The sequence below is a fragment of the Lutra lutra genome, chromosome 3 (assembly GCF_902655055.1).
Source record: "Lutra lutra chromosome 3, mLutLut1.2, whole genome shotgun sequence".
NCBI classification, from domain to species: domain Eukaryota; kingdom Metazoa; phylum Chordata; class Mammalia; order Carnivora; family Mustelidae; genus Lutra; species Lutra lutra.
In genome coordinates, this window is record NC_062280.1 from 54735418 (window position 1) to 54750618 (window position 15201).

The 15201-nt window shown below is 39.6% G+C and overlaps 1 protein-coding gene across 4 annotated transcripts in view; it reads left to right on the forward strand.

Moving 5' to 3' along the window:
* The window catches only part of GPD2 (glycerol-3-phosphate dehydrogenase 2), a 140855-nt gene that overhangs the window by 21624 nt on the left and 104030 nt on the right, over positions 1 to 15201 (forward strand). For 3 of the 4 annotated variants that reach the window (XM_047721795.1, XM_047721793.1, XM_047721796.1), the window contains exon 2: positions 15090 to 15199. In XM_047721795.1, coding sequence (XP_047577751.1) covers positions 15098 to 15199 — 102 coding nt within the window. In that variant the 5' untranslated portion in view covers positions 15090 to 15097. Of the gene's footprint in view, positions 1 to 12670; positions 12751 to 15089; positions 15200 to 15201 lie in introns of those variants that run through there. The other variant, XM_047721794.1, reaches the window with a different exon arrangement.

Here is a 15201-nt window from a genome sequence, read left to right on the forward strand (position 1 = left end):
GTGCCTCAGCTTGTTGAGATGTGACCTGGGGTTCTTTTCCAACATGGGTCCAAAATCAGTTCAAGATATAATGAGTTGTGGGGGGGGGAAAAGTCACCTGCAAAATATCCTAGCCAAGGGGGAGTAGAAATATAAAAAAAAAATGTCTAGTGTTGGCATTTGAGAGGCTCTTTCAGTTGACACTCTCTGGCCTTTGTTATCAGCTTGCTAGACTGAGGTTATGGAACAGGCTTTCAAGTGTGTAAGTTCAATAGATATTTATATTCAAGATTATCCCTGAAGTATTTGTTTTCCTGTTACAGAATACTGTTTTTGATTGTGGTTTACATTTTTTAGTGTTTTCTCATGTGATTTATTAACTCTTCCTTTCTTTCTCTCCATTTTCTCCTTTTTTCCTACTATCATCTACTCATTATGATGTCCTTAAGAAGAAATGACTGCTGTAGAGGGGCCTGGGTGGCTCAGTCGGTTAAGCCTTTGATTTCTGCTCAGGTCGTCATCTCAGGGTCATGGTCTCAGGGTGAGATTGAGCCCCCCCACACTGTGCTCCATGCCCTGTGAGGGGTCTGCTTGAGGTTCTTTCTCTCTGCCCCTCCCCTCCACTTGCACATACTCTCTCTTTCTCAAATAGATAAATCTTTTTTTTCAAAAGATTTTATTTATTTATTTATTTATTTATTTATTTATTTATTTATTAGAGAGAGAAAGAGAGGGTGGGAGCAGAAGGAGGAGCAGAGGGAGAGAATTTCAAGGAGGCTCCCCTCTGAGTGGAGAGTCTGACTTGGGGCTCCATCTCACCATCCTGAGATCAGAACCTGCGCCAAGATCAAGAGTTGGAGGCTTAACACGCAAATAAATCTTGAAGAAGAAGAAGGAGAAGAAGGAGAAGAGGAGGAGAAGAAATGAATGCTTTTGCTTATAAAAAGCTCCCTCTCCAGTATGGAAAGAGTTGTCTACCTCCCCCCTCCACCCGACCCCACCCGTAATTTCCACTGTACAGTTGGACTTCTATTGACTTTTCTATTTCTGTCTTGTCAGAATAGATATCTTGCTAGGAGGAAGTCATATGTGACTCAGCATATCTGGCCCTCTGACCTCATTTGGAACTCACGGCCCACACCATTCACTGTGCTGCAGCCACAGCAGCCTTTCCGTTTCCAGCAGAGATCAAGCTCGCACATGCTTAGAGTCTTTGCATGCCTGTCCCCTCTATGAGGAAGGCCCTTCTCTTGGATCGCTGGGTGGCTGGCTCTTCCAACTCAGTTTCATTTTTGCCAAATCACCTCCATGAACATTCTGTCTAGTGTAGATTCCTCATATCCCAGTCACTCTCTCACCTAATATTACATCTTCTTTTCTTTTCCTTTCTTTTTAAGATTTTATTTATTTATTTGAGAGAGAGAGTGTGTGTACGTGTGAAAGAGCATGAGCAGGGGGAAGGCGGAGTGGGAGAAGGAGAAGTAGACGCCCTGCTGAGCAGGAAGCCTGACAAGGGAGTGAGGGGGTGGAAGGGTGGAGGGGGTGATGCTCGATCCCAGGATCCTAAGATCATGCATGACCTGAGCCAAAAGCAGATGCTTAACCTACTGAGCCACCCAGGCGCCCCTCCATTTTATTTTCTGCACAGCACTTGTCATTTTCAAAATACTCAATTCTCTTACAATTGTTAATATTTGTTGTTTACCCCGGTCCGTCAGAGCAGAGGAATTGCCAGCCCCTGGAGCAGTGCAATGAATCTAGCAGGCATTCAGTCAGTCCCCGCTGATCACATGTTACAGGAGTGAAGTCCCTTCCTTTTATCTTCCTTACTTGGATACATCCTTCAATGATACTTTCCTGACTCTTTGTTGAACGCTTGCTTTTTTCTTAGAGTGCACAGTTTTCATCTATCGCTCACCAACAAAAACTGTACTTTTTCATAAGCCAGTCACTAACAGGGATTTTTAAAGTTGTTGTTTTTTTGTTTTTTTTTTTTTTGTTTTTAGGAATATCATTTAGATTCCTTTTTTAACCATTTATTTATAAACTTTCATTTAAATCCAAGAGAGTACAGAAAAACATTCTAATTGTTTCCAGAGCAGAAGCAAACAGGTTTGCCACAATTTTTTTTTTTCAAGATAATGAGGATTTGTTCAGATGAGGCAGAACTGAAATACTAATTTTCTTTTCCTAATCGGACTATGTACTTGTATCTGAAATTCTTCATCTTCGTAACAGACTAGGGCAGTTTGTGTCGGTTCACGTACTGTGTGCAACAACCTTCAGAAATTATCTGGTGAGCAATATTGGCCTAGAACATAGGAAGGAATGGGGAGAAAGGCCCTTGGATAGATAGAGCCAGAACGTTGGAAATCTAAAGCTGAAATGCTAATAAGTTGTTCCTTTTCCTTTCTCAGAGTTACTTATTGGTATTTTAAGCGTAGTTTTAGCTAACTTGGCTCTCATTTTTCTGACCACAGTGGTAAGAAGTTAGAAGTGAGCTGGAGTGCTCAAAAATCTAAAGGGAAAATTACCATTAATCTGATAGTTTGGAAGAAACAGGAAAACTGGTATAAAGCAGATAGAGGCAGAATTCAAATGGGAACAGTCTGTGGCTTCCGGCCACTTTAAGTAAAGAGGTTAATGCTGTTCCTTTTACTGTTCCTGAGGGCATCGCCCTTACAGCATAGTCTGATATACATAGGGATGGCTCTAAGTCGTGAATAATTGAATTCATGGTTAATACATTCTTTAGGAAGACAAAGTGTGACTTGCATTTTTGAAATATTCTAATTGGAAATAGTTTCGACTTTTTTTTTTTTTTTTTTTTTTTTTCCCTTAACTGTGAACTTCACTCAAAGCTCTTAGAAGGAAGGGATTTTCATGTTTGTTCTCGGCTGTATGTTCAGTGCCTGGCACATGTTAGGTGATCAGTCAATAATTCCTGAATGAAAGAATGAATGCAAGCTTTAATCATCCAACGACAAAATAAATCGGACATCAAGATAGCACCACCTTTAATGCATAAAGGTGTTTTTCCTGTACCTACTGAAAGACGAGCAAGCATAAAAGAATATACATGTGAAGTTAAAACAGCTCTGGACATTTTCAAAGATACTTCATTTATAGATGGAGCAAGAATTCACAAATTCAGATGATTTGCCTGACTTCACAAAGCAAGTTACAGGTAGAGACAGAATAGCAAGGCAAGTCTCCTCAGCCTCGCCTTCTGGGATATTCTTGATGATTTTCTTTTTCTGTCTGGTGTTTTGATAATTAAAAGAATATAGAAGTTTGCTGTTGTTGTGTTTTTGTTTCTTTTCTTTTTCTTCTTCTTCTTCTTTTTTTTTTTTAAGCAATAGAACCTTGGGGAGAATATTGAGTAGAACCCTTTATCTTCTTTTGTGCAGGCTACTAAATTTTAGACTGTCAGATGCTAGGGTAGCAGCTGAGTAATGTTGGTACACAGTATCGCATGCACAGTGACTAGACTTGTTTAGAGTCTAGGACTTGAATGCATTCCGCCTGAGTGTGTGCCAGTCCTTTTAAAGAAGAAAAGAAAAACCTAAAAAGGAGAGCCTTGAGGATGATCCCTTATTCAAATGGGAAGAATAGGATCTTATGACCAAGACTGTTTTAGCCAAGAAGTCTGAGGTGGAAATACAGATTTGCTTATTATTTTTGCATAGGTGAAAGAAGACCATCTTTTCCTTTTGAGGGGTGAGGGGATGGACATTTACAAAATGTTATATTACTTGTATTCCATATCTTTTTAAAAGAAAGATTAATTACTGGTTTTAAAGATTAATTAATTATTAATTTATTTGAGAGAGAGAGTGTGTGTATGTTCACAGGCACGAGGGTAAGGGCAAAGGGAGAGAATCCTCAAGCAGACTTCCCGCTGAGCAAGGAGCCCTAAGGGGGGACTCCACTGGGCTTGATCCCATGACCCTGAGATCATGACCTGAGCTGAAATCAAGAGTTGGCTGCCCACCTGAGCCCACCCAGGCACCCCTGTAATCCGTACCTTTTAAAGAAATTTTTGTTAGAAATATGAATTCTCCAATCTGCCTTTACTCTTGTCCAATTTTTATTTCCTTTAGGGTCAGACATTTTTAGGGAATGTAATCACCAAGCTTAAGAATACATGTTTATTTTGACTGTAATATATCTTTGACTTCCTTTGCATCTAAGCTGTGTGTGTGTAATTTGACCCTTTGTTGATAGTTACATTTATACATGCAGTGGATTATAAAATGTGCAGGGGAGTGAATTTTAAATGCAAATTTCAACAGGCTGCCAGGTGGTGGGGTGTTGAGGGGGTGGGGAATGACTACAGGGTGTGCAAAGTGGTTGGCTTTATTTCCTGGGGATATTCTCAAGCTCAAGGAAACAGAGTAACTGGTATCAATACCAAAACATACTTGGTCTCTGTTATAACTCCCTGCCATGTCTTGCTCATTAATAAAGCAGTAATACAGCTGTAATCAAATTTAGAACTTTTTTTTTAACAATGTAAATAAATTAAATTAACTGAAATTATTGTGCTATAACTAATTATCATAAAAATGAACAGTCATCATTTTTTATGAGCTCAGGATTTCATAAACTATCTTCAACAAGAATTTCCTAAAATGCATTCCTAATAACATGTATAATGCAATTGCAACTGGAACTTTTGAAAGAACTGGTGCATTTTCTTCTCATTTGGTGATAAAAATAATGAATAAAAGCTAAATAAATCAGTTGGCACCAGCATTTTGAAGTAAGAAAAAAAGCCAACTTTTCAAAGTTTTGTCTGTGCTTATTACATTTGAAGGCAGGTTGTCGAACATTCTATATCTGCGCTATTAAAAAAAAAGTACAGGATAATGATCTTGAGTCTCTTTAAGATTTTCTCTGAGTCTTCAAGGAAAAGTGCCTATATTCAGTATATAGTGCTTCCTAATTTGGAATGCTGTATTTAATAAAAATAGAAGATATTGGAAAACAGCCAAAGAGATCTTTGATTAAGATCAGACAAATGGGAACTCAATCAGCTGAAGCCCTTCTTTCTCTGAACATTTTACTTCACTGAAATTTTCTTAGGGTGTACTTCTTTTGACTGTAGAGTTAAAACCTTTATGTTCTTAAAACCTTTTCATTTGAGTCACAGTGCCTGTGCACTATTTTACAGCACCTAAGTCCTTTTAAAATACATTTATTTATATGGTGAGGTAGATGCTTTTTTATGAAGCGTGTTGGGGTGTGGGATCAAGAGCCATGATTGTGATGATTTTGTAAGGCTTTCGTTGTAGTGATAATAAATCTGGATGAGAGGCTTGGTATGTTTTAATATAAAAGCAGGTATTTTGAACCCTATTGTTTGGCATAGAATTTATTTTATAACAAAGGGTTATTTTTGTTGTCTTAATTACCGAAGTAGATTTTGTAACAGCATGTAAAGTCTAAGAAACAGTTTATGCTGTTGAAGGAATGTGAACCATTTTTCTAACTCAACAATAGTGTTAGTAAAGGGGAAAAAAGCAGAAATACTATGGAAAGCACAGGACTGGTGTTGTCTGTTTGCCTAAAGAACTTCTTTTTCTTTGATTCATTGGTAACATTCTTTCCTCCTCCAGGCAGAATTAAAGTGTTTGTGTCTGCTGCACTCTTTTTAAGTGAGGATTTCTTATTATTGCTATGTAAATGCAAGTTTCTTTAGTGTCATACTAAGCATGTTATCCACTGAGTTCCTAAAACTGACCTGTGTCTTTATAAGGGATGGGCATTTGGGGGAAAGAATGCTTCAGATTTTCACTTATGAGAGACATTTTATTTTATGCCTTTCAGGATTACCTTAAATTACATATATGGTAGACAAAGAAAATTAAAGATAGGATTTTATAACTCTAGGCAGAAATCTATTAACATGTCTAGGATGATAGAGAATATAGATTAATTTTGGTTTTAAAACGGATTTAAAATAGAAAACAAGTTCACTTGCACGAACTATTTCTTCATGATTTTTAAAAGCAGTTCTATGGGAAGCAAATACAATAGAAATCATTCGATTATGAATTAAACAAAATCATTTGCATTTAATGAATATGAATCTGTTATTGGCCAAGATGGACTTCATTGATTTCTTGTGATTCTATAGTTGAACCTCATGAAAATAAGGGAAAAGGGTCAAATTTGTGACTATACTACCAGTGTGCACTTTAGAATTGGCAGAAAACATAAATACGTAATATGGAAGTTGCCTTGGAAACACTAATTTTTTTTTTAATTGAGTCTTACATAATAAATGAGGACAAGAGCGTGTCTTCTCGCATTACTCCAGGGCCCTCCTTCCTCTCTATATGTTTTCACTTCAGACAACTTTGTGAAATAAGTGCTTTAATTGGTTCTGGCTTTGCATACTAAGTTAAACAAAAATTGCACCCCAGAAGGATTCATGTAATAATGTTTGAGACAAGTTTTTTTTTTTTTTTTTAAATAAACAGAGACTTTTAACTGGCTCACTTTAAATGGTTATTGACCTTCTTTTCTCTCTCTCTCTCTTTTTTCCCTTGTGCCTTTTGCTTACATTTCTTAATCTCTGATTTGAACCCCTGAAGCCAGCTCACCCCTTTTCTGTGTCAGCTCCTCCTCTGTCAAGCTTCCAGACTCCTGCCCGACTTAGAGCCTGCAGAATAGTCCTGAGCCAGCCTCTTTCTCTGTGTGTTTGCTCCTAGAATGACCTGACTGACCCAAAGGCTTGTGGAGAAGCGAGTAGGAAGCTTTTCCAAAGTAGTTTCTGATTGGAAGCTGTGTGAACCAATATACACATAGCATTTGTCTTCTTCCATTTTCTCTTCGTTTCCTGATTTTGTTTCTCTTTTGTCTGCATTGAGATACTCTCCCTTTCTTAAGATTTTCCCCATCCTTAGGGTTGAGCCCTTCTGGCATGGGATTTCCTGGGGAAGTTGATTGGAAACAGAATTGCATGGAGGACATTAGCAGACATTAAGAGAAGGAAGGGAAACCTGAAGGGGGTAAATCAGAGGGGAAGAGAAACCATGAGAGACTATGGACTCCAGGAAACAAACTGAGGGTTTTAGAGGGGAGGGGGTTGGGGGCATGTGTGAGCCCTGTGGTGGGTATTGCATGAAGAACTGGGTGTTACACGCAAACCATGAAGCATGGAACACATCAAAAACGAATGATGTACCATATGGTGACTAACATGGCATAATAAAAAAAAAAAATTTAAAAAGTAAATGAAAATGGTTGCAAAACTAAAAAAAAAAAGAAAGAAAGAAAGAAAAGAAAAAGAAAAAGAAAAAGAAAAATTCCTTAAAGCGGTCGGGTGTGAGAGAGAGGGACAAAGCTGGGGTTTGGATGCTGTGCCCACAGTGTGTGACTGTGTTGCATTGGCTTCCTCATCCGCTACAGTCCAGAGTTTCGGATATCCAGAATCCGAAGATTCATTATATTTCTAACTTGCGTGCTTTTACTTGGCTCTTTCATCTACTTTGCTTTATCAGAACATTCTTCTTAGTGACTTAAGAAAAACCTTCGTTTGTTCTTGGATATTCTATTCGGCATATGTACTTTTTACAACTGTAGGTGGTCACGGTTCCTGTTGTGTTTGTTGCTTTTAAAATATGTATAAATATAAAATTTTCATTTTATACACACACATTCGTGTATTTCCATTGGGATAATCTTTTGTGGATAACCCTTGGGTCCATTTCCTATGCAGTCTTGGCCCAAATCTTTCTTTTTTTTTTTTTTTTAATTTTTATTTATTTATTTTAGTGAGAAGGATAGCAACAGATAGAGAGAGCGCACAAGGGGGGAGGAGAGGGAGAAGCAGGCTCCCTGCTGAGCAGGGACTGAATCCCAGGACCTTGGGATCAGGACCTGAGCCAAAGACAGACGTGCTTAACCAACAGAACCACCCAGTTGCCCTGGCCCGAATCTTTTTGGAAAGAGTTTAAAGTAACCAAAAAAGGACAAATCCATCTTCAGTTTATGGATCATGGCTCCTCTCTATTTCCAGAGAACAGGCTGATGGGCCTGCGATGTTGATTATTTTGTTCATTTGTGTCTGGCAGCTTTCAAAAAGCATGCTTGAGGGCTGACTCTGTTTCTGTAGAGTTCCATCCCCCTGTGTGAGACATATGTGATACAGGTGCCTCTTTGCTTGGCTGGGGAGAGGGTGCGTTTGCAGGCAGGGTGCTGCTCCTTATCCCCACTGTGGAGTCAGCCTTGGGGAAAGAGAAGTACCTGGTGTGCTTTGTTCGTTACTTGGTGTTACTTGGTGGGTCTGAACCAGGATGCACTTTCTTGTAGGGAAGTATACACAACTGTGATAAGTCACTGATTGGAATAATAAAGGGTCTGCTTTGTTGAAAAGTGTCTAGTTCAAAGCACCCAGGAATCTTGACTTTTATAGGTAGAACTGGGCTGCTGGTTGGGAAGGTGCTTTTGTATTCACTTCTTTCATTTCGCTGTGAACTTGCTGCCAAGTTCAGACTTCCTCTGCTGAGGGCCAGCACCCTTGTCTTGTAAGATTTGCTTTTCCTGTAAGTCACTGAACTTGCGTGCAGGTGGATCTTGAGACCTGGTCTTCTGAGTTGTGCCATTGTGCCTCCTGTGGGCTTGAAAAAAGTGTCATGCCTCAAAATAGATGAGGGGGTGGTTTTGCACGCACAGCTACAAGGTAGGTGACCGCACAGTCGAAGAATAAGGAGCTTCTTGCTACTTTTGGACCTGCATGTGCTTAGTTAGGTAAAGGACTTAGAGAAGTTAGCACAGGCTGTAGGTGGCCAGAAGGGCACGGAAAACCTTTACATCTTGCTGCATCTTGCTAGGGAACACATTTCCCAAGGAATGTGAGCCTTGTGGTTGAAATTACTCTTCTAAAAAATGGTCTTTCAGCTATATTCCATGCATCCCGCCCTCACCCCTGCCCATGTAAATAACAATTGCCTTTCCACACAAGAGACCAGAGGAGAGGAGAGTTTGTGAAAGTGAAGAGACCCAGGGCTCCTTCCACAGAGGAGTGATACATCCATTCGGATGGGGTTTATTTATGCTTTAATGAAGAGAGCAGCTATAGGGTAGGGCAGGGACAGGAGTTTGAGTACTCTATTTGGAAAATGCAGAGGCCAGGAAGCATGCTCTTGTTCTTGAATAACTTTGTGGGTGGCTGCTGAGAGGCCCCTCAACCTTTCTCCATGGGCGCTCATTTCTTGTTTATAAGTCTCAAGTGTGGCTGAAGTTATTCAAATGCATGATTTAACCTGGAGAGTAGCCTTGCTTCGGAATGGGAGGAGGCAGACATGGTGAGCGCCCGAGGACCATTTGAAACGGGATTTCACTGTTCTAGTCATTCTGTAATGGGAATCCTAAAAGGCAACTAAGAATTCAGTTGTGCCCGCTAAGTTGCGAGGTTAGCCTGAAGCATGGCTCAGCAAACTCCGAGAAGCAGCCAATCCAGTTTTTGTTTGCCAGCAGCAAGCACCGTTTATCAGGTGGCAGTGCTAGGCACAAGGTTCCCCCAACCACACCTTTAGCTCTGATGACTCTGGTGAGTTTGAGACCATCTTTTAAACGAGTGCTTTCGTTTTCTTCAGATAGGTATCTAGATGTGGAATTGCTGGATCTTATGGTAGTTCTAGGTTTTGTTTGGTTTTATTTTAAAGATTTTATTTATTTATTTGACAGAAAGAGAGAGAGCGAGCGTGCATACAAGCAGTGGGGTGAGGGGCAGAGGGAGAAGTAGGCTCCCCGCTGAGCAAGAAGCCAGATGTGGGACTTGGTCATGACCTGAGCTGAAGGTAGATGCTTAACCGACTGAGCCACCCAAGTGTCCTGGTAGTTCTTTGTTTAATTTTTTTTTCTATGTTTAATTTTTTTGAGGAACAGCCATACTGTATTCTATAGTGGTGACCCCAATTTACATGCCCCCCTGCGTGCACATGGGTTCCTTTTCTCACCTCATCAGCCCTGGTTCTCTCTCTCCCCCTCTCCCTCCCAGCCTGTATGTGTGTGTGCCTGTATGTGCATGGACATATATCTAATTGTGGTTTCCATTTGCATTTCCCTGGTGATGAGTGATGGTGAACATCATTTCACGTGTCTTTTGGGCATTTGTATGTCTTCTTTAGAAGAATGTCCGTTCATTCCCTCTGCCCATTTTTTTTTTTTCAACTGAATTGTTTGTTTTGCAAGTGAGTTGCATGACTTCTTTATGTGTTTTGGATATTGAACCTTACCAGATAACGTGATTTGCAATATTTTCTCCCATTCTGTTGGTTGCCTTTTCATTTTGCTGATGGTTTCCTTTGCTGTGCAGAAGCTTTTTAGTCTGATGTAGTCCCACTTGCTTAGTTTTGCTTTTGTTGCCTGCACTTTTGGTGTCAAATCCAAAAAATCATCACAAAGCAATGTCACGGAACTTACCCTGTTTTCTATGTTTTCTTCCAGCAGTGTTACGGTTTCAGGTCTTATATTTAAATCTTTAATCCATTTGAGTTTATTTTGGAATATGGTATAAGATAATGATCCTCTTTCTTTCTTCCCTCCCTCCCTCTCTCTTCCCTTTTTCCTTTTTTTCCTCTCCTCTCCTCTCCTTTCTTTCCCTTTCCTTTCCTCTCTTCTTTTCGCTTTCCTTCTCTTTTCCTCTTTTCTCTTTTCTTTTCTTTGCATGTGGCTGTCCAGTTTTCCCAACACCATTTATTGAAGAGACTATTCTCAATGAAGAGACCCTTTCTTCATTTGTATATTCTTGGCTCCTTTGTTAAAAATTAACTGACTATATATGCTTGGGTTTATTTCTGGGCTCTCTATTGATCTATAGGTCTGTTTTTAGTGTCAATAAGTTTTTAGTGTTAATACCATACTCTTGACTAACAGAGCTTTGAAATACAGTTTGAAATGGGGAACTATGATGCTTCTAGCTTTGTTCTTCTTTCTCAGGATTGCTATTCAGGGTCTTTTGTCTATCAGAGTATTAATAACACTCAATATAGCACAACTAGTTATAATACAGAGTTAAAAGACAGATTTTGATATTTAATTCTCCAAATTGATTGTAAGCACCTCGAGGGCAATCAATAAACTCATGGATGTATTTAGTTGAGTACCTTTTTGTTCAGAATGTTTTAGTTGGGCCAGTGTTCCTCTTGCTAGAATTGGAGGACTGGCACTTGTCTGTGCAAATGCAGGAGCCAGTCCTGAGACAATATATATACAACTGAATTCATAGGTTATTAAATATGGAAATCAGGCTATGATAACTAAGCTAATTTGGGGGCACCTGGGTGGCTCAGTTGGTTAAGCGTCTGACTCTTGGTATTGGCACAGTCATGATCTTGGGGCTTGAGATTGAGCCCCTCATTGGGTTCTGAACTCACTGGAGAGTCTGTTTGGGATTCTGTCCTTCTCCCCCTGCCCATCTCCCTCCTCACACACTCTCTCAAATAAATAAATAAATAAATAAATAAATAAATAAAATCTTTAAAAAAATAACAAAGCTAATTTTATTTCTGGGTGATTTTTCTCTCTCTCATTTCTCACACTTCTAGTTGCAAAGGTTAAGATTTATCCATTTTTTGTTCTCTTTCTTTGCTAATTTCCCTGTTGCACTTCTGCTTAGATGGAAACAATCTTTCCTCTCTGCAATCATTGTGAAAACTTTTCTCCTTATGATGGAATGTAAGTGGGTATACGTTTTAAATTTCTTTGGTTCAGCAGTAAAACTAAGTTCTTACATTACCATAGATATTTTGTCAGAGGCCTCTTCATTGCCTTAGGGAAACCCTAATGCCAAGGACTGTACTCATTGGGTGAGTGTTTGAGAATAGGGCTTCTTTTAGGAATAATAGCAAAACATGGTGTGGCCCTTGGGGAGAGGTTGTTATTTTGAGAGCAAAAGGCAGGGCAGAACCAATCAGTGGTTAAGAGTATATAGACTAAGCTGTGGTTTTGTCACATACTAGTCAGTGACGTTGGGCAAATCCCTTACTCCCTCTGAACCACAACTGCCTCTTTTATGAAATTAGGGTGTTGCGAGGGTGATATGAGCTGATGTATGTAGAATTGAAAGCACAGTCCCTATTACCTAGCAAATACTCAATAAATGTCAACTGTTATCATTATGACATTGATGATGATGATGACAACGACGATGATTATGATGATCTAAGGAGAGTCAGGTGAAATTGATTTTGTGCTTTTGTTTTTGAATTACCTGTGAGAATGATTTATTCATCACAACTAGTAGGTGATCTTACAGATGGATTTGATTTCAATAGAAATAATGATCCCCTAAGCATAAGTTATTTTATGAAATTACTGGGAAAAAGAAACTATATTGATTATAGTCAATATGATCACTAAGTCTTCAAAATAATACATTAATGCAGTTTTTCATTAGCACTAGTGGCTCGTTGAGAAAACCCATGAAAATATCTCCATTAGTGAGTTTTGGTTTCAGAAATCAATTGAAGCACTATGATCAGTTGAGCAGGGAATGCAGGGACCTGCACAATTGGAAAAACTATCTCCAGACTGAAGTGGCTGAGTGAACACGTCTGCTGAGACATTTTCTTGACTGTGTTACATGACACCCCTCAGCTGGCTTTGTTGATGTGTGGTATTCTTTGTGAGGTCATCAATGACATTACCAACAATTCAAAAGCAATGATACTGAGTTAAAGTCAATCAGCTACAAAACTCACAGCCAGGGGACCACAAGGCTGCTGTCTATATGGGGCGGGCACATGCATTGTTTAGGTAAATTGAACTAGGTCTCTATTCTCTATCCCTCATTGTCAGGGGAACCCCGTTAGCCTGGAGATAGCATGTTATCTCTGGACTGTTAGGGTTTCCATTGTTGTGTGATAGACCTCCATGTGAACATGTACAAAAGCGTTAGGAAGGGCAATGGTGGGCTATTACAGATGACTGCCTTCCAAGTTGGCTTAGTTGAGGTTTTCCGTATCAGAGCAACCTGGGACATAAGGGTTTGCTTAGGGTTCACCAAATGATGAATGAAGGCCAGTAGCCATCATATATACCAATTGTTTTGCATAATTCGGGAAAGAGCGTACGTTTGATGAAGGTCCTGCAGCAGTAGAGAAACATATGTGTGTGAAATATTTTTTTCCGGTGATACTCTTAATAAAAAAAGATGAGTCTTAGAATTTATTAGTTTGTTAGAAGGAGTGAAGTCAGAGGAAAAATAAAATTTTCAGAAATTCAACTTTTATTTTAGTAGAAAATTTATAGTATTCCAAAATGAATTTTCTATAGAGTCACAGTTATCAACTGCACTGAAATTCTTTGATTCAGTGTAGTTATGCTAATTCATCCTATATAGTTATGCTATTCATCCTATATGGACCCAAACATTTTAACTGTACCATAATTTACATTAAGATACTATATGCTCTTTCTTATCCTAGGTTAAAACTGACTTCATATTAAACGTTTTCCTGAGTCATGAGATACTTGTAAAGGTATGTTGTCCCAACAGGTCTGACCTCCACCCATTCAGGACAATAGGGTAGTGGCTTCCCTGTAAGATCTGGGTGTGCCAGCTGCTATGATTAATGAAAGCCCTAGGCAGGTTGAACTGATACTGAACAATAGAAACTCTACATTAGAACTGGTGGCTTCTTCTTCTTCTTTTTTTTTTTTTAGGTGATCACACGGTGTTATCTTTTTTTATTTAGCTAAATAAAAGCTGGCAAGAGTTCTTTTGGTGGAATCTTCACTTTTATGTACTTTTATGTGTGTTATTTTCAAAAAAGTTAAAGGATATAGGAGCATTCAAAAAAACTTTTAAAAATGTAGTGATTCTAGTAGTGGAAGTATGCATGCACAGACACACACACACACACACACACACACACACACACTCATGTTTCAAGGTGAAAAGGAAGTCAAGAGCTAACACAATATAAGACTTTATTTTAGAAATACATAGCAAGGGGCAACTGGCTGTCTCAGTCAAGTTAAGCATCTGACTCTTGATTTCCCCTCCGGTAATGACCTCCGGGTTGCACTCTTCCCTGGACATGGAACCTGGTTGGGATTCTCTCTCTCCCTCTCCTTCTGCTCCTCCCTTCCTCCCTCCCCACTTTTTAAAAGATTTTATTTATTTATTTGGAGAGAGAGAACAATTCCTTCCTCGCAAGTGAGCAGGAAGAGGGGGTGGGGGGGCAGAGTGGGGAGGAGGGGAAGAAGGAGATGGGAGAAGCAGACTCCCCACTGAGCAGGGAGCCCCACATGGGCCTGGATCCCAGGACCCTGGGATTATGACCTGAGACGAAGGGAGACTCTTAACAGATTGAATCACCCAGGTGCCACCCGTCCCCCGCTCTCCCTGAAACAAACAAACAAAACAAGTGCTTGCTATGGAGACTTCCCCCTTGAAATTGCAATGCCATGCAACCCTAGCTAGAAGAAAACTTTTTTTTTTTAAATTAAGTTCCCTTAATTACAGGAATTATAGCAGTCACTAAGAATTATCTTCTGTCTCTTTGTGAAAGGATCAAGGCATGGTTTCCTTTGACTTTTAGTCTGTCAAGTGTAGATGCTTAAGGACAGGAATGCCCAAGTGTTGGCTCTTGGCTCTAGTGAGAGCATCATTGGTGGGGGGAGCCCAGGAAGGAAGTTGTGCCACCATCTGAATTAAACCCGCACCAAAGAACCTGAAGTGAACGTGAGACTCACTGTCTCCATTAGTGACAGCCTTCCACTGTTCTCCTTGTGGAGGGGATTAGCAGTGGAACACGTTTTCAAGTAGAGAGTGCAGTTTTGTGAGTCACACAATACGGTTTCTTCTCATGGCATTCTTGACTTTATCCTGTGTAAGTATCTTCAGTTGCCTCGTACCTTGCTTTTCTTTCTTTAATTCCTGTTGGAAGGTGACTTTTATGTGGTCAGTTCCCTCATCTCCATTTTTTTATGTGTTGTTTTTGGCCCATGATAACGTCCTTATTTTATGTTTTGTTTTCTAGCTTAACATCGGTTCGGAATCTTGCAAGGTCCCTCTCTACCGTGGGGATTGTTATCTGATAAAAATCCCAATTCACTTCTTTCTGTTTCCTTTTTGTTTTTCTTTGTAGGCTAAGAAATGGCATTTCAAAAGGCAGTGAAAGGGACTATTCTTGTTGGAGGTGGTGCTCTAGCAAGTGTCCTAGGCCTCTCTCAATTTGCTCATTACAGAAGGAAGCAAGT